Source organism: Anas platyrhynchos, chromosome 15 (genome assembly GCF_047663525.1).
Source record: "Anas platyrhynchos isolate ZD024472 breed Pekin duck chromosome 15, IASCAAS_PekinDuck_T2T, whole genome shotgun sequence".
Classification (NCBI taxonomy): Eukaryota; Metazoa; Chordata; class Aves; order Anseriformes; family Anatidae; genus Anas; species Anas platyrhynchos.
This window is the reverse complement of record NC_092601.1, coordinates 5010854-5036344: the sequence shown is the minus strand read 5'-3', so window position 1 is coordinate 5036344 and position 25491 is coordinate 5010854. Positions and strand designations below refer to the sequence as shown.

Sequence of the window (25491 nt, the reverse complement as noted above, 5' to 3'; positions counted from 1 at the left end):
GGGCATGTTAATTTAAATAGCAAAGGTCACTTACATATGTATTTCTGCACTTTTTTCTAGTTATTCCTTCTGTCAGAGTATTATGTATTAAATCCATAATGTACTTTCAGCATCAACGCAGTGAAGCTGTCTCCTTTATACTCTTTTCAAAAATAAGTTAGATTTAACATTGAGAGAGAAATACATTATATTGCAAATTAAAGTAGTATGATTAGATTACTGCCTTTGTATACTAACATAAAGTACTCTCTTGGGAAATAAAAAAATCAAAGCAGAATTAAGGAGTATTTTAGTATAAACCTGAAAAAAATCCACAACAAACTCAGTGAGCAAGAAAAAAGAAGGAACATATTCCATGCTTGACAATCAAAATTGTAAAAATTCTTCCTCTGAAGGTAAAGATCAATTTCTACTCTAGTGTATGAGCATGAGATGCAAACCAATAACTCTGTAGAGAAAAAAGATTTCTTGGCCTGCCTAGGTTTATCTTATCAGACAGAAGAAGTGGGCTTTTTTTTTTTTTAGAGGCTTTTTTTTTTTTTTTAATCTTACTGCCTGAGGAAGTGGGAAAACAGCCTCAAGAAAAAGTCAGCTCTAACAATACCAAGCTCATTCTCTCCCTTTCTTTCATTCTTCAGGCTTTGTTGCTTTTTCAGGAGTATTAACAGTAGCCAGCCCCAGTGAGAACATGAAGAATATATCAGAAATGGCTCCTTACTATGAAGCTTTCCCGAGGTACCAAACATTCATCTCTTGTTCATCAAATGTTCATCTCTTGTTTCAAATTCTACTTTGCTTGCTTCCATAGTGGCAGAAGGAGGGTAAGGAGACAGCTATCTTATGTTCTGAAGTTTAATAGAAACACTGAACCTGTACAAAGTATTTTATAGTTGAGAAATGTTTTACAACAGAGCTGTTGGTAGCTGCAATATAACAGCTTGTTGAGGCATGCGGATATTTGTTTGTTTGTTTTCTTTTTAAACTGGAAATTGAGTTTTATTACTAACAACCTACTTTCAAAAAGTAGTTCTATAGCAAATACTGCAGTAGCTCTAACATACTAGCTTTACATACTAGAGTGTAGCAGCATAAGTCAACATCCCGTCCTCATTGGCAGAGGGTTACCTCACTGATAGTAAGGTGCTATTTTTGTTTTCATGGGAAAAAGAAAAAAACAACACACAAAATAGAGTTAAGAGCATCAGAGCACACCTATAAGGTACAAACTAGATAAGGCAGGTTAAGCTTGTTGAAAACCACTGTAATTTAATTTAATTTAACTGGCTGCCTCCCTACCAAACTGAATAAAGGATGCCAGGCTGGAGCACTTCATGCCCTGTGGTGAAAGAAAGGCTTCTGGCACCTAAAGCAAAAATGATGCCAAAAAAATATATGGCTATTCTTATGAAGTCTCTTAAAGAAAACCTTTCTTTTCACTGGCCTGTGAATGTGATTCTTGCTGGTGCTCTGCTTTTGAAACCTTGGCTATTGTGGACCAGCCATTGCAAATACACTGTTGACTTCAAAAGCAAACTTAAGTTGATGTCAGCCTTAACCACAAATTTCTAAGACCCTGACCAGCTGCTTATTTCACGGTCTTTTTTGTTGGTGGTACCGTTTTTTTTGTTGTTGTTTTGTTTGTTTATTATTATTATTATTTGGGGGTGGGGAACAGAATAGAATTTTGGAATGAGAAAAAAGAGGATGTACCAGTTCCTTTGACTTTTGTAACACTGTGCTGAGATTGAAGCACTGCAACTTGGACAGAGCTCCAGCCAGCTGGGAGCTGCACCACTAGCAGTCCCACAGCTGAGCCACCAGCACCAGCTGCATCAAGGCAAGCTGATGCAGCCAGAACCTAATTTTACAGTTAATTTCAGTCAGGTTAGCTACCTGACCTAGCCAACACTGAAATAACCAGATTATTTCTGTATTTATATGTATCCCATGACTCCACTACCAAGAGTAGTATTTAAGCTCCTGTATGAGAAAATATTAGGAAATTCTGGACGCTTTGGGTATGTAGAATGCACAATTAAGGATATTTTCATCAAAGCTGTGATATTACTCTTCTGAATAATCAGCTGATGGCCCAGTGCTTTCACAGATTTTTATTTATTTATTTATTTTGATCTGTAGGCATTCAATTATTAGCAAGGACAACATTTTGATTTGAATCATTCATAGGTCATGGAAATTAATATACACTTTCTGTTCTACTGCACTAAATATGCCAAAAATTGCATTTCAAGAAAGCACGCTATGACAAATCACGCTTGCACTGGAAATAAACATGAGATAGTGAGAAAAATAATTGACCGTGCTCTATCCTAAACCAACCCAGATTATAAGCGGTTATGTTAAATACAGACATTCACATTCAAGCCATTTATGCATCATTAAATTTAGGCATTTTTAAGCTCAAACAGGGAAATCAACTTTTATAGGTAATATATAGCACAGCGCTGGAAGATCGTAAGTGGTCAAGCATGAAAAAGATTGAAATATGGACAGCTACGTCTTTTGTGCACAACACCATTATCGAACGATGTTGCTGTGTGTTCCTTGCTGTTTTTTCCTTCAACCTCCATGTATTTAGGCCCTCAGAGTGTACCTGAAGTTCTGATATGCTCTTACACCAGCGCTGAACCTGTTCCCCAGGCTCTGAGATCCCCTTTGGAGTATTTGATACTGCAAGAGTGGAGATGAAAAACTGATGAAATCAGCAGTACAGAAATGCTACCCACTTTGGCACAAAAAGCATCCACTACCTAGAAACAAGGATCACAAAACATTTCATGTTACTCGCACTTCTGGTGTGTATCTCCATGCCATGTGACAAAGAAAATAAAATAGGAGTCAAAGCACTCCTTGTGATTCATACACGTAAAAATACTAATAGCTCAGCCCTCACCATGGCGCCTGGGTTCCTACAGTTTTATCGTTAAAGATTTTGATCAGTCAACTGTGGCGGTAATTATCACATAAATTAACAGAGAGACAGGAAACCTAGAATGTTAGATGAAATCTCACTTCTAGCAACAAAGTATAGGACTTTATTTTCCAGTAATATTTTCAGATCTGACACCAATGATGAACGAACTTTTTTTCTGGAATAGTGTTTTAGCTATAGAAAGCAAGCCTGTTAGTTGGTGCCATTTACCCCCTGGTATTCAGCTTTTATCTGCCGACCTGTCACAATAAAACAATTCTGAAGATGTATTTCAAGATACAGGTGATTAGCACAGCAAGGAAAGCAGCAGAGTGAGAATTCTTTCTCAGATAAGTGTTGCTTGCAAGCACTGTAGGAACAAGCAAAACCTAAGGAAAAAATTTATATGGCTACACTAGACTACAGTGTTCAATCTATTACTTTTAATTCTTTTTTTTTTTTTTTTTTTTTTTTAAATAAGGTTATTTTGCTTTAAAAGAGTTCCAGTCCCACTCAGTTCTGCATGGGAATATTCTTATCTTTTCAAGGCACTCAGTTGTCAATGTAAGTTTCCAGCAGAATCCCAAATACTGTCTTAAAGAAGAGTAAATAAGGGCAGATGGCACCTTGAGATTTCACTATTCCTTTCCGTTATTCCAAGATAATAAATTTTTATTTCTAGAGGTCTTGAAAGAGCTTTATTTAAAAAAAAAAAAAAAAATCAACAGCAATGGATCTTTCTGCCTTCCTCACTTCCTTGTACTTAATGATGCTCACTGTTAGAAAGTTTGCATTGTATTTGTCATCTACTTGTTACCTGTCATTTTAGATGGCATACTAAGTTCAGCTCCATTTTTACCTTGGATTTTACAAAGTTTTCATCATAAACCTAGAAGTTACTTGTAAATTAAAGCTTCTCCTGTCTTTCCTTCATAATAGCTTTTGTCAGCCTTAGGATCTGACAATTCACTAATACACACATAGATGTAACTGGCTGAGGAGATACAGAGTACCCATGAGCAAAGAGAAGAGTCCCCACCACCCACTCTTCCCAATAGCAGAAGTTTCACTTTGTACTAAACGCACACAAATGTAGCCATCTTCCCAGTTCTTTTGCTATCTTTCATCTCTTCCTCGGGTTTGCAACAGAATCCCATAATATACAAATACTGGAAAGATGTTGATATGTTGTACAAGACAGAAAAATTGGAGACTATAATTTTGTTTGTCTCAAGCAGTCTTTTCTGAATGTCAGAGAGGAAAAAAAATCCTTTACCACACAGTCGAGATTGGTTATTCCCATGTGTTCATAAATATATATTATTTAACTAAACTTGTCAGTTTCAAATAATTTTCTTTTTTCCCCTAAATCCCTAGAAAAGCGCTGTGAAATTGAGAAAAAAAAATATCTAACCATGCTCATTTTCAAAGTAGAAAATACAAAATTCTTTAACAGTACCCTAAAAACAAAACAAAACAAACAAACAAAAAAACCCACAAAGATAATAACTCACTTTTTTCTTTCTAATGTACAGTCTTTCTTCTCCTTTTTTTTTTTTTCTGTGATGTAACATCACCAGTTTTCACTACATTTATCATTCCTCCTGAACTCCACCATTCCCAGCTGAGAATTCATTTGTTCTCTAGTATTACAGAAATACCACTCCATTTTTTGAAATCCATTTTGAAATTCTTCCTTAAAAGCACTGGCAAATAACTGCTTAATCGATCCTTTCAGTGAACCATTGCACAACCAGAGGTAGAGGTCCATCTCAGTAAAATTGGAAGACAGGGTTCTGGCTTGGGTTTGTTCCTCTACTGTTTGCATGCACACACACGCACAAAGCCATGTATTGCTGCTGAACCAAAGGCTTTTGAGACAATTTTGACCATCTAAGTTTATAAGATATTATACATTAAAATAATTTGTCACTGTCACCATATCATCACAGAAATATTTTGAAATTTCATATTACAGAACTCCACATAACAAGAACAACCTAAAAGAAGCAAACTACTAACATACCATAACTAATTCTGTTCTTCAGTTTAATGAAACTCTAAAGCATCTCCCAAATAGCAAGAAATGACTAGTACATTTTTCCTTTACATTTTGCTTACTTCATGTCTACAGCATCATATAAGATATACACAGGTACAAGCTGGCTGAATACAGCTGAGTGAGATTGGCTGCAACATGAAATAAACAAACCAAAACCCCTAGACACAAATTCAGGTTCCCAAAATTAAAAGAAGAGCAGCCAATCAGCTGAGGTTGGTGCAAGTAGTAAAAGGATGCTTCCAAGCTTTATGAATTTCTCTAAGGTCACCTTCTATTCCTTCAGTCTCTTGTCCTAACATCAACATGCCAATGGTTCCATCAGACAGTGAGGTGGTAGAAGTCATTGGGAGATATTTTTCTCTTTTTTACATGACAATGATGACTTGTGTATAACATGCATATGTTACAATGCTGGAACGATTACATGCCGTTAAATAAAGGAAGAAAAAAATAAAAATAAAAAATGGAACAGCCTGTCAAAAAGAAAAAATAGTCTGAACTTCTATTTCTTTTATGCATTTTGTTTACTGCCTTTGTAGATGTGCTTGAGCTACAGGCTTCTTTTCACAGACCTTCTGCATAGCCCACTCCTCCCCAACAGGACCAGACAAACCATATATAATCAAGAAAATTACGGTAAAGGAAGAAATGAAAAGTACAAGTAAAGTTATTATTTTTCTGTCTGAGTGAACACTCTTCCTGCTTCAGAATCTGTCCCAGTTGGTAAAGGGGTAAAACAGGAGAAGGACAATTGAGAAAATAAAAATAAAGTGTAAACACGTTGTTTGCTCACTCTTTGATTCTGAGTATGCACCATCTTGCAGCAGCTAAGGATGCTTTACCTGTTCTCTTCATGGCTGACAGGGGAGACCCAGTTCCCCACTATACCACACAGCTAGCACTCCCATGCAACACACTCCACAGCTGAGATTTCATTGACCTCAGGGAATTCAGCACTCTGGTCTTACTGGGATGCCAGAGGAACCAGCTACTCAGCTTTCTTGGGTTTCTTTAAAAAATGTTTCATGCTTTAAGCACTTTGTTTGCATTTTAGTTGTTTTGGGAATGTGTTTTATGATATTCCCCTCTCCATCCCTCCACCACCCACAAATTCCAGAGGAATGGTAAGTGACTCCCAGCTGACTCACTCTGTCCTGTGGGACAAACAGCGTTGTCCTGCAGCAATCATCCCAGAAAGCAGTATTTTCAAATCTTTATATGGTGCCTATTTATGCCGTACCAGTTCCATCCTCGTGACTTCAATAAGTTGTTTGTTTTTTTCTTTTTTCTTTTTTTTTTTTTTTTTTTTTTTTTACTACCACAGAATGGAGAGTTGCTTGAAAGGTGAAAGTTGTTTGTAAAAGGCTCGTTGAGTATTTGGTATCATATTAGTTGAAAATCTGAAGTTGTAGCTTAGAGCAGAGTTCTCAGAAAATTGTGTACTTTATACCCTGGAGTACTACCATTGGTTTGATATATTTGTTTATGCATTTTATAAAAAACTCTTAGTTCAATAAATGCTGCAAGATCAAATAGCACACTTTTGAGTTATGCAAAATTGTATTATACATATTGTAAATAAACTCTATAAAATGTTAATCAACTTCAGAAAGGCTTTACAAGAATGCTGTGCATTTTTTTTCCTCTTTGGTACATTTGCAGAATTATGATTCTGTCCTATGAGTATAGAGGTTAACTTTTTTCCAGAAATAAAAGTGCTTTGTGCAACAGGTAGCAAGACACATACAACTATATCAACTGAATCACTGTTTAATTTACTTTTTTTTTTTTAAATAGCATAAGCAACATAAAAGCCATTAAAATGAGAAATTAAGACATACCACCACAAACAGCTCATTATTTATAATACTATAAAATTGTTAACACTAGATGCGATAAAGCTTTGTAATCACTAGTTTCAATACCTACTACCAAGCATTTTAATGCTTCTCAGACAACCACTACAACAGAAATTCACTTAAGCTCTCAGGAGCCAGTGCTTCACTCCAGGCTTATGTGGAGAGTGACAAAGAGTGCACAACGCTTGGTAAAAGCTGCAGGGAACTGGAAGCTGCCTTTTCCTTCACAGCCTGCCCCTTCCCCTACCCCTGCTGCCCCAGGGGAGGTTTAGCTGCCCCAGGGGGCCCACATCTGGCTCTGCCCTGCCGTGGTTCATGCCACTGAGAAAGACTGTAGAGAGATATAGGAAGGTAAAAATGACAGAGGAAGGGCTGTCAACATGAATTGTTCCAAGTTCCAGGATTCAAAACAGAAAACAGTAGCCAGGGAAGATAAAAAAAAAATAATCCTATAGGAGATAGCCAGGGTGGCTGGTCAGGGTAGCTGACTCAGGAACCAAGGGCAGCAAGAAGTTATGACCAAGAAAAAACTCCTGTTTCAAAGAAGTAACATCAAATGGATTGCTCTAATGCCAGCCACACGGCAGATCACTGCACCTCTGCAAGTCTCTTGGCTGCCTTGGAAAACAAAAGAACTGATGGCTGGGTACAACACAGAGATGCTGAGATCTGAATTGGTATGTTGCATTTCAGGTTGCATTGGACAAGAGTCTGCACACAGATTTTGAGAAAAAATTACATACACATCCTAATCAATACTCCTGTATTGGTAATTGGGAACATTATCAAAATAATTTAAAAATCTACTTGACCAAAACCACTACACTCAACAGCTTTGACAGCTTCTGATTTACTAAACACATCACAGATCTTAAACTGTAATAAAATTTATAACTATTATAAAAATAGTAATCAATTTGTAGAGCTACACATTCTCATGGTACCTAAATTCTAAAAATAAAGTTAATTCTTTAGTAGACAATTTTAAAAGATACTCAACCAATTTCTGTAGTAACAAGGATACTCTTCGTGCTCCTGACTCTGCAATTAAAGGCACCCACGCTTAATGAAAACCCTAGAAATATTTGAATAGAGATGGGAATCCTTAACCACCTGTTTTCTGATGGTATGTACCATCTTAGTATCCATCTTGATTCTAAATACATCTATACAGATTGTAAAGCAATATAAATAAAAAAGTATTTTCTTCAAAATGTTTTTGTTTGTTTGTTTGTTTTAAATCAGACCAATATAGAAATTCTGACACTCTGGCATACTGGAACTATGGGGAAAAAAAAAAAAAAAAAAAAAGCAGAGGCAATGAAGGAACAACTATTTGTAAGTCATAACAAAGGAAAGCATAAGCCGCTAATGAAGTCATTTGCGAAGACCAGAAATGATATAGCTGCTGAAAAGATTTTACAGACTTTAGGGAAGAGTTTATTCAGGACAATCAAGAAATTAGAAGTACAAAGAAAAGACTTAAAATTGCCTGTATCTCAGGGTGTGGTGTTTTGGTTTTGTTGTGGTGGGTTTTGGTTGGTTGGTTGGTTTTAGGGGAGGTTCAAACTTATTATGTGAAACATTTGAGATGAGGACGTCTTCAGTGATTTTCTATCTCCAGTATCTGATCCAATGTATTATCAGGAAGATATAAAAAACAAAAACAACAAAACCAAAAACTGGCAGATGGATTTGCCTGAGTGCTCTTAAGTTTCGAAAAACTACAGCTTTTTGAAAGAAAACTTTTTATTTAAAAAACGTGAAGATAATTTAAGGGAAGTTATGAGAATGATTGAAAGAACTAGATAAATAAAAATGAAAGTAAATGATATAAGTCTATAGAAATGGCAAATGAAATGCACAAGAGCAGCATAAAAAGGCCAGTGCTGTTTAGCATGATGAATAATGAGCTCTCTGATACAGAATTTCAATGTGTGGCCATTTAATAACATTGCATGTATTATCAGTGAAAGTACTGACACAGTATTTTACTTAGTAATGAAATTCAAAGACATTAGATTCCTATTTTTTTCTTATAAAAATTTGAATTAATTTTATTAGAAAAGGTATATAAGGTTATTTTATTAAAATTTCAGTATTCAGAAATAAATTACAGAAGTATGAATTCAAATGCAGGATCATTATATAAGAGTTGGAGGTGGCGAGGGGTGGGGGGGGGAAGAGAAGGTAACTTCTAGTGTCTATAAATCATGGCACCTTACTCGAGGAAGCTAAGCACTAGCATCTAAATTTTACAGGTTGAAAACACAAGCACAAGGAAAGGAAATAAATTCCCTACGGGACAGACAGACAGGAAAGAAAGTGAGGACAGTCTGTGCTCTTTAATATAATTAATTGTAATATTAAATAACTTGTTATCCATGATTTTTGAATATTTTTTTTCATAAAATTCAAAGACACAACACGTGTTTTTCTCACGGATGTCTTTGCAGTAGTTTATTTGAGTCACTGCAGCAAGGGCCCAATTCAGCAGCTCGATCAATAGCTGGAGGTGTTAGTGTACAATTAGCAGCACATATCCTTTTTATCCATAATGCCACTGTGCCCAAGCTAAGAAAACTTTTTTTTAAAAAATTATTATTATACAGAAACAGGGATTCATTATTTATCACTGCTGGTCTAAAAAGCAGCATATTCCTTGCACAAAACATTTTTTAAAGCATCCAGTGTATTTGCAAAGACGACCCGAAAAACTCTCCTCGGATCTGTTACGTATTTGTTTTCCTTAGGTGTCCTCCAGGTTTCCAATCTACACACCACTGCCAAAAGTGCTTACCCCAGCTTTTAATTTCTGCTTCAGGGCCCTCCTTAGGTTCTGCACTAGTCCTGGATTGTTCTTTTTAGCTCACTTAGGTTTTTCTCCTGGCTCAACAACTGCTTTCATTTAAATAAGAACTTAATAATAATGATTTGCTTTCTTTAAAAAACAATATTTAACCTGTGATTAGTTGTTAGCAAACAAAGTTGGAAAACATGTGTTCTTGATACATAGGTAGCAGCTTTCACCAGAAAATAAAGTATGGAGTTTTTAAACAAATATTACAAAACAAAGTAGAAAAATCCATTTAGAAAAATAAGAGAATAACCTAAGCATGAGAACATCTTATGCTCTAAATATAACTTATGATGAACTATAATGGGCTGTGAACACTCAGTATTTCAAACTCAGGTTTAACCTAAGAGTTATTCCATTAAAAACCTTCAGTTAAACTGTAGGTTTAATAACTGCTTAGGTTTAACTGCTTAATGCAGAAGTTTGCCTTAACGAACCAGTTTGGTTCTGCTCCAAGAAGGTGCATGTAGAAGCAAATGGTATGCACACAGAAGCACCACAAATCACATGCACTTACCAACAGGTAAGCATGCAGTCCCTTTGGAATATTTCAGTCCACTGCAGAACAGATGCAGCCGAAGCTGAACATTTCTCATCACCCACAGAGATGTCTGATTGCTTGCCAGCTGAGTGCCTGCTTAGGTGCTTTCTTCTGGTTATTAGGCTTACAGCTGCTGAGAGGAAAACATGACAGTGGCAGAAGCTCTACCTTTTTTGCTGGTTTTGGTAAACTTTTGGTTTTTGCTTGTTTTGGTAAACCTTCAATGCAAAGCACTTACCCTTATCTATTATTTAAATGACTTTTCACTTTCACAAATACTGGAAATAGAAATCTGGTGAAATTTTATAAGATCTTTGAGATATTGAAAGTCATATAATGCACAATGAAATGGAAAAGGGACCTTATTCATAAATCGTGAAATCACAGATACCAAAAGCAGATTTAGTTCTACCTACCTAAACTTTTCTCTTGCAATACCTCCGATTTCCCATTGGCAAGGATTCTTTCCACTAGTTTTAAGGTGATACCATTAACAGAACCCACAACACCTGTATCTCCCTTATTTTTAGAGCTAATGGGGAGAAAAATGATGCATGAAGATAACTTCCGCATACATCTACGAAAGGATGTCTGTGGTCCCGATTTTCTCTGACAAAATCAGTTACAAAAGCATCTATCCCAACCTAGACTGACTGAAATAGGTTTTAAATTGATCTTCTACATTATCATATTCTTCTGTATTAATGCAAATCTTCTGGCTACAAAAAGGAAATTATTTTAATTAAGGTGTTAATCAGTTGACATTCAAAATCACTGTAACTCAACTACAGTTGACAAGTGTCCTTCAGGAAGTTATTTTCTGTTTCTTCCCCCCCCCCCCCCCCAACTCATATCAGAAAAGGTTATTTTACCTAAGGGGTACTTGTTTCTAGCCCAGACTGCTCCACTAAAAGGCAAAGGCAGCATAGAAGCCAAATTGCTGAGAGTTGGCTACTGTCAAGTTCCAGCCAGCCCAGCTGTAGCTAATTTTAGCAGTCACAGATGCAGCCATAACCACTGGCAAACCTGATGTATCAAAGGCTCAGAGTTCACCTCAGACAGATGTTCCAGCAAAGCAAGATAGTTAAAACAAACAAACAAAAAGCAGTATCACCATTATCCACTCAGGGCCTAGTGGTTTGCCCTCAAATGTATTTGTAACAGTGAGAAATGGCATCTTGTTTATTTTTCTTCTAATAAGTGTTGGTATTTCTCCAGTATCACTTCCCACTCCTGTGAGTCATTTCCTTGCTACCCTACCTCACATATTTGGCTAGTTACTTGCTGGCTACAGTTTATTTGCACTTAGAAGAATCATCATGTTTCATCAGATCTAAATAATAACTAGCTAATGACAGCAGGTTTACTTCTGTTGATTCAAGTATCTGCATTGCAGATAACATTAATAAGCAGACTTTGCAACGTTATGAAATCATTAATAAGGCCTTTCACAAAATCTGCATTCCAATGTAATAATAATGATGGAGCTATCTTTTTTCTTCTTGCTTTTTGCTCCTAAATCTTTATGGTTTTTGTTCTTTCCCCTTCAGTTTTTTGTCATTATATAAACATGTCAGATTTACTTAAAAAAAAAAAAAAAAAAAAAAAAAAAAAAAGAAAGAAAGAAAACCTGCTATCAACTATTGGAATTGAACCTAAGAATGCTGATGTTAAAAAAGCAAAGTAGCTATTGTGGCATCTATCATATCAATAATGCTTACCATTACTTGTAATTGGTCCCATGACATGAATTATTTCCACCATAGGGTATCAGCCTCCTCCATTTTACAGCATCCTGTGAGCATTACAACCATCAGTGCTGCCAGCAGGTGGAGGGAGGGGTTCCTTCTCCTCTGTTCTGCACTGGGGCAGCCACACCTGGAGTCCTGTGCTGGGCCCCTCAGTACAAGACAGACCTGGGCATACCCAAAAGAGCTCAGCGTAGTGTCACCAACATGCAAAAGGGCTGGAAGAGCAGGGACTGCTCAGCCTGAAGAAGGAAAGGCTCAGGGGGATCTCACCAATGCCTACAAATCCCTGAAGGCACGGTACACAGAGAATGGAGCCAGGCTCTGCTCAGCGGTGCTGCGGGCCAGGCCCAGAGGCAGTGAGCACAGGCAGTGCCCATAAGATTTTGTACATAACAAAGCCCATTTATCACATTTGGTATGGTCTCAACACCTCATAGGAACCCCACAATAAATTCAAAGAAAGCAAAGTAATAGAAGAAGCTCCAGTCCTGTGGTTACACACATCGCTTTGAGGCACAGAAAATGCATGAGAACGGAAAAGTTTCTACTACAGAAACTGAAAAACAGAAAACACACAGTCCCACACAGCACAGGAGTTATTTCCCAGTTCCTTGCTCCCAGCACCCAATTAAACAGCAGTGACTGAGTCCAGTGAAGGGCCACAGGGATGACAAAATGCCCGAAGGAAGACTACTCTCAGCCAGGTACCAGATGAATAAAGCAGCAGCCTGTGATACAACTGCTTCTAAGGTGCTATAGTAAGTACTGTAACTTCTATGGTACTTAATACAAAGTGGTTGTTGGAAACCACTGATAGTAGCAAGATGCTAAATTCTCTCCTATCTATGGGACTATTTAAAATGGTTATTTTTAATCTGAAGAGAAGTTAATCCCACAACAAAATATTATTTATAGGGTCAAATCCACTTCTCTCTCTGAACCACGACCTAGAAGAAACTGTTTCTAGTAACTGCAGAGTAAGACTAAATTTAGCCTTTCTGAATATGCCCTTCATCGCTAATATTTCAGGTGTACAGATAGTTTGTTAAGATGCCATTTTGATTGTATCAGTCTGTCAAATAAACTGTTGCAAGGACAGGAAAATAGATTATATATATATATATATATATTTACATGTATATATCACAGAATCACAGAATTTCTAGGTTGGAAGAGACCTCAAAATCATCGAATCCAACCTCTGACCTAACGCTAACAGTCCCCACTAAACCATATCCCTAAGCTCTACATCTAAACGTCTTTTAAAGACTTCCAGGGATGGTGACTCCACCACTTCCCTGGGCAGCCTGTTCCAGTGTCTAACAACCCTTTCGGTAAAGAAGTTCTTCCTAACATCCAGTCTAAAACTCCCCTGGCGCAACTTAAGCCCATTCCCCCTCGTCCTGTTGCCAGGCATGTGGGAGAACAGACCAACCCCCACCTCACTACAGCCTCCTTTAAGGTATCTGTAAAGAGCGATAAGGTCGCCCCTGAGCCTCCTCTTCTCCAGGCTGAACAAGCCCAGCTCCCTCAGGTGCTCCTCGTAGGACTTGTTCTCCAGACCCCTCACCAGCTTCGTTGCCCTTCTCTGGACCCGCTCAAGCACCTCCATGTCCTTCTTGTAGCGAGGGGCCCAAAACTGAACACAGGACTTGAGGTGCGGCCTCACCAGAGCCGAGTACAGGGGGACAATCACTTCTCTAGCCCTGCTGGCCACACTGCTTCTTATACAAGCCAGGATGGTGTTGGCCTTCTTGGCCACCTGAGCACACTGCTGGCTCATACTCAGCCAACTATCCACCAATACTCCCAGGTCCTTCTCCGCCAGGCAGCTTTCCAACCAATCCTCTCCCAGGAGGATTATATATGCGTGTATATATATATATATATATATATATATATATATATATATATATATATAATATTTATAGATTTTTATAGATTTTTTATATATTTTTATAATAGATTAAGTGTTTAGGTTTCTCAGGAATTTACCTAACTGAAAAAAGAACCTATAAAAACCCGCTCATACAAGTTACCCTTCTGCTCTTCACTCTCATATTTGCACAGCTTTGTGCACAGACCTGCAGTCCTACAGCATTTTGTATTTCCCAGTCTCAGTGCATGAAGTATTTTCTGCACTTGAACCTTAACCACTGCACCTGTGCTAAGAGACCATGCTTAGGAGTGCCTCTAACATGACAGCCAACAGCTCTGGATGCAAACAAGCACTCTGCTAGAGATGGGCTCCAGTTCTACAAAAGAAATAGAAATTTTATCATAGCAGACGTCCTTCTGTCTTGTTCTCCCTCTCAAGAGGAAATAAGAGAGGGAGAAAACAAATATTTCATTGCAGATATGCCCATCACACATACTGAAGAAGTGTACAGAAGACGGTATTTTCTCATTTTGAGTTTTACTATTATTCTGCTCTTTGCAATACTAATAAAGCTGCTTTTTACACAGACTCAGAAGCAAGATAGCATACATAACTCACAGATGACCCTAATACATTTTATATTTCTTACCCTCTGAAATAAAATGATAGAGAACATCTCAGTGCTGAAGATATAACATGAACAACAACATATTGCTTAATGACATATTAAAACACTACCTTGGTCCAGCAATTTGATTTCAGAAATGTTCCCCAGAATAACAAAAACATGGGCTACCATTTGCAAACCCTTTCAGGTATATATTTGGAAAATATATAGAGAACTGACAGAACTTTAAAAATCAATAAAATCTCAGATTTCTTGATTTTTAGGTGATAATATCAGGCTGATTGAATGTTGAACCTCTGCAGTTCATTACAACAGATACTGAGAATGAAACTAAATAGCATTTCCAAGTGGACGTTAAGATTACAGCAAAAACTAAAAAAAAAAAAAAAATAGGTTTAGACAATCAAATTAGATGCTTTGAAAGATAAAGAAAGCAACCAAATTTAAAGATTGTAGCATTTGTTTTAGATTCAGAAAACAATGTTTTTGCTAGGCATTCACATATCCTCATCAAAACATTTTGGAATCTAAAATAACATCAACAGATCAAATTCAACCATTAAATGGTAATATTGCAATTTAAAAGAATTAAATTACCATTAATGTATATTAAATAATATATTTTAAAAGCCAGTGAATATCCAGTGCTGTTTCCTCTATTTTGATTCCCTATTATATATTTATAGATATGCTCGTTTGTGTACAAAAATAACAAGATAAAGAGCTACACTCTAAATAAAAACATTGCTAATGCCACACATCAGTAGTCAGATGAAATGCATCACTCCCAAGACGTAAAGACTATTTCATTACTATTTTTATGTTTTAAGTTTTTCTGAAACTGAAACCAACCTTTTTCTTAAATGTGGAAATGTGAAAAAACTAACTCATATTATGTACTTCAGAAATCTTGAAAAAGATGCCATAATCTTTGGTTTTGTTTTCTAATATAATTGCTGGAACACTGTAAGTTGTTGGATTTTTTCCTCGACTACTGGAATGCACTCAAAAGTTTCAGAAACACACAACTTCTAGGTCAAGATATTTTTCAGCAGAGAAAAATATCACCTAAGTGTACCACACACACACACGAGAATTTATGAATAATTAAGGCAAAATCTTCCTAACAATTCAGTGACATGAAGACAAAAGGTTCTTCATCTGACACTTAAGATATTTTTAAATCTGTGTAAATCTGACTGTATCTTCATTTTGCAAACAGGGCCAGTGGACATAATGTGATCAAAGTCGTTATTTTAAAAAAATAATAATTCAAAGCTGTTTAGCTAAACAGAGATGTCAAGTTCCCATTTAATGTCAAAAAACCTTGTCAGGAAAACCAGTGGTAGGGTTATGCTGTTCTCTCCTCCCTTCTTAACACTGAGCCCAGAAAAGTACATAAGGATAGGACAATATCTCCACTGGAATGCATGAATCCAGGTAGGACCTCATTCCTAGACCTGAGGGAAACAGAAAAAACATCCTGCGAGGAGAAAAAGTGGGATGAAGCTGAAAGAAGGGGAAGAGGGTCAGGCCTGGAGCAGACCACTGCAAAGACTGCCACACTGGGTGGAGACAAAGCAGGATGTCTGGCAATGTCCTCGCTTCTTCAGACCACTTTGAGCAATAGCAGATACATCCCAAGAAAATGCAGAGACAGTCCTAGGATGGCAGGGGAGAGTATTAGGAGGCTATTTACCCGGGCCTTCCTCTGGGGACAGTTGTCCCACGGAAGTCACTTATTGACATTGCGTGGACACATGGCAGATAACATAGCCAATTTAAATATAGGCCATTTTCTTTAAAAATATGAATCATGGAATAGTTGTTTCATATTATATCAAAGTGGCTTTTAGGGCCAACCAGCACATGATACTTAAAGCTACAGAGAAACATATTTCATTTAAGCATACATTGCTGACATAAAATCTTGTTAGCATTTCTACAAGTGAACTTTAGAGGTACTTTATAAGTACTCTCAAGAATTGTACTGCTTTCTCCATTTGGTACGCAATGAAGCACACGTGAAAACCCAGCTGGAATGATATTCATTGAGTTATGCAAACACAGGTTTTAGATGGTGGTTAATCATCAAGTGTAAGAGAACAACTTTTTAAACATAGAGTAAAACATTTTAAGTACGCCTGTAGGTTACATTTGCTAACCGGTAGATGTAGCATCATCAACTCCTTGACTTCTCCACATCAGTGTTGGTTCTTTCCCCATCACCTGATGTGTGGTGTGCGCTCATCTGACCGGCTACCTTTTAATTTTCACTCAGAATCTTAACTGTAAGGCATGTTTGGGGTGTTAGACACATGGAGGAGACGTGAGTTAACCTTTAACACTACATTAAAACCCCTGTGCATCTCTGCTTTGGGGCAACCAATGCTGTTTTAACTCATCTAATCCTTAAATTAACATTCTTGACTGAGTCGGTAATAAGAAACTCCTTTGAAGCCTTACAATTTGTGCACTCAGAATTTCTGCCTTGAATGACAAAGCCACCCCTATGAAACCAATTCTTTCCTGATACATTCAGCTTTTGCATATTTGCAAGTGATTTTTGCATAATTATATTTCACATCTTTGCTGTTAGGAGTTGTCTGTCTCCTGTAGGTAGGCATGCTTTTCTTGATAGCTAGATAGTTGGATTAAATATGACCAAGTTACTATAAAGATTTTCAAGCAAAGCAAACCCAACTGCCTGTATGATAAGACAAGGGAAACCAAAACCACAAACATTTGGAAGCCGTAACTCATGCTAAAATGTTGTTTTGAGTAGATTCCACCTGCCATTTCAGAAGTAACCATTGATATTCTGATTTGTAGCTTGCCCAAACATAAGAAATAAGAAATGCCTTTTTACAATCAGATTATAGCACTGGTTTAACAGTGATTCAGGTAAACCTGCTACTACTTAATTGTTCTTGTCTAACATCATTAGACACGTTACTGATATAAACTTCAAATTAGTGACATCCAACAAAACAAAACATCATTTACTTCCCCTATGGAAAATGAAATGAAGTAAACCTTGGAAAATGCAAACATCAAGAAATACATACTAAATTAAGGCAACATATTTAGCTCTCTGCACAGCAAAGAATTGAAGATTATATCTAAATAAGTGTCTAACTAATGGCAAAGTAATATTGCAAATCAACCACCTAAAACTGAATTACTTTGCACCAATACTAGAAAAAAAAAAAAAAATCACAGGTCAGGCTTAGCTTCATTAGCTATTTTTTTTTCCTAAAGATATAAAACATGTATGAGAGCGTTCATCTGCTTCTCATTAGGAGAGTGTATATACCTTGCTGTTTCTGGTCCTAACAAAAACTGTTGAAGATATTTGAAGATATTGCACAACAATAATGAATAATGTGACAATGGAGCAGACGCTAAAAACTAACCAGTTCTCCATCCTAGCTCAGATAAAGTAATGGACCAGAACTTAGTGCATTATTTACATTATTTAACTACAACTCTTCAATCTTTTTCACTGTAATTTACAGATACCAATATTTCAAACTGCTGCAATTTTAAAAATATTCAACCTGGTGGGCTAATAATATTATTAGAATAGAGATGAAGTAAGAATAAAATGATTAAAGTATTTTTCCTTATGCTTTTATAAAGAAAAAAAATAGAAAAAAGATTATAGTACTAGTTTATTTCTACAAGAATTAGAGTTTTTTAAATTGCTTGCTTTCACAAATATTTTATACATGCTCCTCTGTTAGAAATTCCTCATTCATACTCAACTCAGATTCCTCTATGGCATGCTATATTGTTTTGGAAAAGAGATGTATTATATTTAGCAATTTCAAAAGATGGAGGGGGGCAAAAAAACTATTATTCCTGACACTAATATATTATTTTCAGTGCAATAATATCTGTTTACCTGTTAATTATTTTTTTAATGTTTAGAACTCAGAGGAAAACACAGCTTTAAAATGAGGGAAAATCGTTTTAAAAGCCTTTCTTACAAAGACTTCATAGGCTTTTACAACAGGGCAACTAGCTTTGCGTCACTGACAGACTGCAGGAGATGGAAATGAGACATACCTATACGCATCAGGGCTTGAAACATGGATCCCCATAGCAGACCAGCCAAGGGATGCTCCATGTTAATCTGAAAGGCATATGTTTCTCGTTTGTTCTCTATTACCTCAAAAAATTCTAGCCAAGGAACAGTGCTACTAGTAAAACAAGATCACTTAACTACAGTACATTTATTAAGCTATACAGTATGTACAATATGAAGATTAAGAAAACACAAACAAATGAGCAAATCTCTTTCAAAAAGCATACGTAAAAGTGTCCTGCAAAATGTGGAAAAAATACCAGTTTTTCCTATTTTTTTTCTGAAATGCTTTCAGAGATATGGCTTATTTGCCAAAAAACATAGCTTTAGACAAGTGCAGTTGCATAGTGGAGGTCTATAAGCAGCAATCCATCTTTCCAAATAAGCTACACAATACAAAAATGCAAAATAACCAGGACTTAACTGTCCAGCCTTCTGAACTCAGATAGCAGACAATGATCTTCATTTCATGTGTGTAGATATACTTTTGACAATATAAACAAGATCAATGCCATTTCTTGTCTTTCATTTTTTACTGGCATAGGAGAGCCAGAGGACAGAGATCATAGCAAGCACTATTGCCTAGTTTCAGTTTGCCTAGTTGCAGTTTGTGACAACAGAACAAAAAAAATTTTCAGTGAAGGGACAGAAAGAGAACTCTGCTGATCAAAAGGGTTTTTTTGTTTGTTTGTTTTGGTTTGTTTTTTTAATTAATTTCTACTACAGTTTTCTAGCCAGACACTCCTTGTGCTTGATTTCCCATTGTAAATTTGCAACAGTTCCCTCTCTCCTCTGTCATGTCCATATTTAGTTGTTTTCCAGATCTGTCTTTCATTCCTTTGTTTACTAGTTCACTCAATTCAATGCAATTGTGCTTGGGTACTGTCAACACTATTAACCCAAGTAATAGAAGTTCAAATACCAAATTCCATAGGCTACATGAACTACAATGAACCACATTACAAAATTAAGTTTTAAAATCTAGAATTTTTCTGTAATTGAACTGTTAAAATTATACTTATCTGAAAATCTTTATCCATCAAAATGAAACCGAAGAACACTGCCAAATAGCCAAAGTTAGAAGCTATACTTAAATTAGACTGAACACAAAATTTACTGTGATCACTGCACATTTTCTTTTGCAATTTGTTTCTTTACATAGCATTCCATAATCTTAACAAGCCTATCTTGGATTTCTATTGTTATTTTTAAATGCTTCTTCTAAATAAGGGAATGGGAGAAACCATTTTATGATCAGTGATGTACTACATGTGTACCTCATGTCACGGGTGAATAGGGCATAACGCCCAGCCATATGGTATCCTTAAGAGCCAACTCATCTGCAGAGCATGTTACCAGGCAACATGCTGGACTTCAGTCTCAGCTTGGTTAAAAAAAAATGACCTCTTAGCCCTAGAAGTTGATTGATATTCATTGAGCTGGTTAGGTTATGATCACAAGGGAAAATAATAAAACCAATTATGCACATTGAGATCTGGCAGCATTAGACCTTCCCAAAACTCCAAACGAGGATTTTCTTCTCATAACGCAATAAACATATAACCCAAATCTCCGATTTAGCTTACTGAAAGAAGATAAATATCTTTTCCTTCAACTACATTGATAGTTACTGAAGCACTATATTCACAGTTAAATTAATGTCAGCTTTTTAAAAACATGCCAGTAATTATCTTGGGGGTCACTGTCTCCCACAGGTTGGAAACCCCAACCTCATTCTTACATGTTTTAATACATTTTTTTCTATTAAAAAAAACATCAATTGTATCAAATTCTGCTAACAGCTGTAAGGTTATTCTGTGATAGAAAATACTGTTCATGACAGAGGAAAAGCTAAAAGCAACAAGCATGCTGAGAACTACAGAACTTGATTTAAATCTGTCTTCAAGATAAACAAACCCTTTTTGTTGTTATTATCCTATAAGCCAGGCAGTTTTCTTGAAATAATGAAATTTTATTTCATGTACATTAAGTTGCAGATTGTGTGTGGTGTAGGAGAGTAAGTGTAAGGCTTCTCATTTCTAACAAGGACTATCCTTTCAATGCCACAGAACTTTGTCAGGGCACAACCCTAATCATTATGTCACTGAGAAAAGCATGGCTCTGTCCTCCTGACACTCACCCTTTACATATTTATAAACATTTATAAGGTCACCCCTCAGTCTCCTCCAAGCTAAAGAGACCCAGCTCCCTCAGCCTTTCCTCGTAAGGGAGATGCTCCACTCCATTCACCTCATTCCTTAGTGGGCCTACATTGCCTCTAGAGTTAGTTTTATTTGTATGTAGTTATATTCTTTATTTTCCTCCCAACTGGTCAGCCCCTCCTTCCATGACCTGTAGACTCTCCTCTTCCACTTGAGTTTGCCCAGCAGTTCCCTGTTTAATCATTCAGGTCTCCTGACTCTCTTTCCTGACTGCCAACCTGTTGGGATATTCTGTTCTTGAGCTTGGAAGAAGCAGTCCTTGATCACTAAACAGCTATGTTCGTCTCCTTTTCTTTCAAGTACCTTCTCCCATGGGATTTCTCCTAGCAAATGCTTTAAAAGGCCTAAGTCAGCCCTAGTTGCAATTCTGCTTGGAACTCCGTTCCTGCCACATGAGATCCGAAACTCCAGCATCTCATGGTTGCTGCAACCAAGGCTGCCCTCAACCTTCACTGCTTCAACCAGCCCACCTTGTTAGTGAGGACAAGATCCAACAGCACTCCTCTCCTATTGGCACATCCATCATTTGCATCAGGAGGTTATCATCAATGCACTGGAGGAACCTCCTGGACTGCAGCTGGCTGGCTGAGTAGGCCTTATAACAAACGTCAGGGTAGTTGAAATCCCCCAAATAACAAGGGCCTGTGATCATGAGGCTGCTATCAGCTGACTGTAGAACACTTTGTCAGCTTCCTCATCCTTATCTGGTGGCCTGTAACAGACACCCACAACAGTATCCCCCATGGCAGCCTACCCCTTAATTCTCACCCACAGACTCAACTCACTCCTCATCCGCCCCTGGACAGTACTCAATACAATGTAGTTGCTCTTTCACGTCAAGAGCAACTCTGCCACTTTGCCTTGCTGGCCTGTCTTTCCTGAAAAGGACATACGCATCCATAACCACATTTCAGTCATGTGAGCTGTCCCACCATGTCTCTGTAATTGCCACCAGATCATAATCTCCTGACCAAATATGAATTGCTAACTCTTCCTGCTTATTCCCCATGCTACATGCATTGGTGTACAGGCACATGTTGGAGTACTGCAATTGGTTTTAGGCAGGAGATCACTAAAAATTGTCTGAGAAGTCATAAATACACACCTATCAAGAATCATATCCTTTGAATTCTTCTAATACTTCTGTATTTATTATTCAACTATATATAAAATTGTATCATGACAAAAAGTGCTTAGTACTGTTTTTTTAGTATGCAATAAAATAAAAAACTTTACAAGAAAAAGTAAGTTCCAAGTATGAAACAGCAACAAATAATTTGGATCAGAAAACCACTTTGTTCAAATCCTATTATTTCAAAGAATTCTCAGGAAGGAAAAGCATTTAAAATCGAATAACATAAACACCTTTCCACACGTTCTATACATTTCTGAGCTTAATTCATTATATTCCTTATCCTGACTTTAAAGGTGCATTTGAAAAACAAAGCAAAAGAATTATTTGCAGCAGTTCTAAGAGGAAAAGTAGACTGGACCAACCAGTCTATATACAAAAAAATGTTGGAAAGAATCAGCCAGAGGTAAAAGAAATTTAGCAAACCAACCCTAACAGGCAAAAGGGAAGTATGAGGAAAAAAAAATAATAAAATAAATAACCTATTTTAACTTATGGCCAGAAAAAAGAGAGATTATTTTCTAAGTAAGTCACTAGCAAGTTGCTCATTGAAAACTAAAAGACATCTGACCTTGTACATATGGTCTATGTGTCTTGAGATCCAGCAACAGCAAGGTAAGTTGTGAAAGCTAATATATTTCCTTATTCATTTTGACAGCAAAACAGATTTCAATTACATTCTAAGGAAAAATAAAATAAACAGAAAAAAAAAATCAATGTACTTACAGAAAGAAGTCTCCGATCATGAAAACAATAGGCACCACTTGCATGGGGCTTCTGTGTAGTTTCCTAAGAAAAGGAAAAATTAGTTCTTACTGGGAAAGGATGATTCAAAGGAGATCACATGTTTAACCTTCAACCACTGAAGGTTTATGGTAAGCTTTAAGATTTAAAATGTTATAATTAAATATATATATATGTTATAAGGGCTTTCACAAGACAGAAATGTTGCATTCACTATCAGATCATAACAGCATTTTTATTGTAGTTCAAAGCAAAACAGCAAAATATAATTACTCATTCATAAACATCAAGAAATATTTTACTATTTATTAAATAACAGACAAATTGTGGTGGCTAACTTGAAACCTAAATTGTATGCTTGCATTATGAAGTTATCTACTAAAGTAGATATGCAATTACAATGCCATAATTCAAAATTTTCCTCAGTACAGGTTCCTGTTTTAATAGGAATACACAGCTGTGATTTACTTGTTACTTATTTTTCAGCTGTAAACTTCAAGCAATTTGCAAAAGACAAACGATCATAAAATATATAAACAGAAGGGGGCATCCAAAATATTACATGTGCACATAACTGTATATTAAAATACAGTAATATTTTATCCCATGACACCTTTTTTTTTATTATTGATAAGCAGCTGTTGACATCTAGTATTTTACTGAATTATTCATTGAATTTTAACAGTTACAGTAAGCTCAAGCATGTTTTTAACAACAGATTCACCCTAAATGCATTTTTCATTTCCATGTGCAAGTGGAAATATTTATTCCTGAAATGAATACCCTTAAATATAGAAATACCATATGTATCTGAAGTCTTCAAAGAAAATACACACCCAGGTCTATGTATTTCCAAAACAAGAAACAAATTTGATAATACTTTAAATAATTTTATTATTAAATAAATTTATTAAGTAAATTTAAATAATTTTATTCACTTCCATAAAATTCCAAATAGTAAACATATTGAATACTTTTTTCACAAAATACCATTATTCCTTGTATGCAATTTTATTTATAAAACCTTATCACTAAATCAAACAGTCAGTAGTATCTATCCCTAATACAGTTGAGGAAAAATAAAAACAACCACCACCACCACCAGAAAGGTGCATATTCTATAAGCATGCCAGGTAATATTGCAACTAATAGACATACTCATTAAAAACAAAAAACCTTTAGAATCTGAAAAAGTTACAATCAGCAACAAAAAACATTTGGATTTTGATCCCCTTGAAGTAGGGACAACCATTAGGACAGCACCTACCAAGAGAAGATCCAGTTCCACAACTGAGGTTCCTAGCAGTAACTGACTCACCACCAGAAATCCCTACGTTAATCAACTTCAGAGCTAAAGAGTTTCTTTTTTGTGTATGAAATAAAGTTAGCCACACACATATAAAAATACTATCCAAAAGGCAACTCACATAAGAAGGTTGCATATGCACATAAACTATACGTTAAAAGTGCCACATCTTATCCTTTCTGGGTACTGGTTTTGTGTGAGATAGGAGATATCCCCAACTACAACACAAGGTAAATTAATAAGATGGAGAGCTTCTTAAACATTTCTAAGAAGACTTATTTAAGTAATTAGCCCACATTTTCAAAAAATATTTTTGATTTAGGACCATCTTGTAATGCCATAATGAAACTCATGTTCATGGTCAACAAAACTGAACCACATAATTAAGTTTCAAGATTTCTCTAGCAGGGGTACTTGTGTTTCACAATTTGAAATCATTGTGAAAATTGTAATGCAAGCTAACACCTTTTAGACTTTATACTAACTAAAAACTCAGTGAGGTTACAGGACATTATTTTCCTTTTCTGAAAGATATGTCTTACCACACTATCCTAGCAGACTGTTTAGCAATGTGACCTTTTATTTGTTTTTAAAACATTAGATTCCCAACCCTTACAGAATGTACTTTCTTGCTACATTGTTGGAGAAAAGAAAGATGGGCACATTTGTAAGCTTTACAGAGACTTGTAAAGATATCAGGGAAATGCTCAATTTGTATGCTACTTTGAATGAACCAGAGTAACTGTCACATGTAATACACTACACATAAGGATAGAATCATAGAATCATTAAGGTTGGAAAAGACCTTCAAGATCATCTGGTCCAACCATCACCCTACTACTACTGTCACACACTAAACGATGTCCCTAAGCACCATGTCCAACCTCTCCTTAAACATCCCCAGGGACAGTGATTCCACTACCTGCAGTGCCCCTGGGGGCTCCTGCAAATTACCCATACATTGTTATCTAACTAATCAGACAATATCTAAACAACAAGCATTATTGTTCAGTCATATTCATATGATTCTATGAAGTGATTTTCAGGATAATACAGTTGAGAAATGCTAACTGTTTTCTGGAGAAAAAAAATCTGCATTTTGACAAGACTCCATTACTCTTTAGACTGACATGACATACCATTAAGACTGTCCACTCAGCTAAAAGCAGCCTTGTGAGGAAACTATATCTATTTTTTTAATATTAAGATTTCTTTTCAATAACTGACATATAGCTCAGAAAAACAAGATGCAGGTTCTTGTTTTGTATTCATTTTGCACAGAAATATTAACAACATTTTGCTTGCATGTGGTATTGCAACCTTCGTAAACAGCAGAAGTAACATTCTGCAATGCTCCAGACTGCCTTTTCTGATCCACAACGGCAACATTTGTAAATAAAAAGACTTCAGTCAACTAGAGGAAATCCTACCAAGTATCTATAAGGAAGTCTAGCAAACAACATCCACTTAAAAATTGAAAAGTTGGGT

At 36.3% G+C, this 25491-nt stretch overlaps 1 protein-coding gene across 3 annotated transcripts in view; it reads right to left on the bottom strand.

Annotated features, from left to right (window-relative positions):
- Positions 1-25491, bottom strand: part of RBFOX1 (RNA binding fox-1 homolog 1) — an 895957-nt gene that overhangs the window by 741245 nt on the left and 129221 nt on the right. For all 3 annotated transcript variants that reach the window (XM_038186799.2, XM_072023682.1, XM_072023681.1), the window contains exon 2: positions 22680-22742. In XM_038186799.2, coding sequence (XP_038042727.1) covers positions 22680-22742 — 63 coding nt within the window. The remainder of the gene's footprint in view (positions 1-22679; positions 22743-25491) is intronic.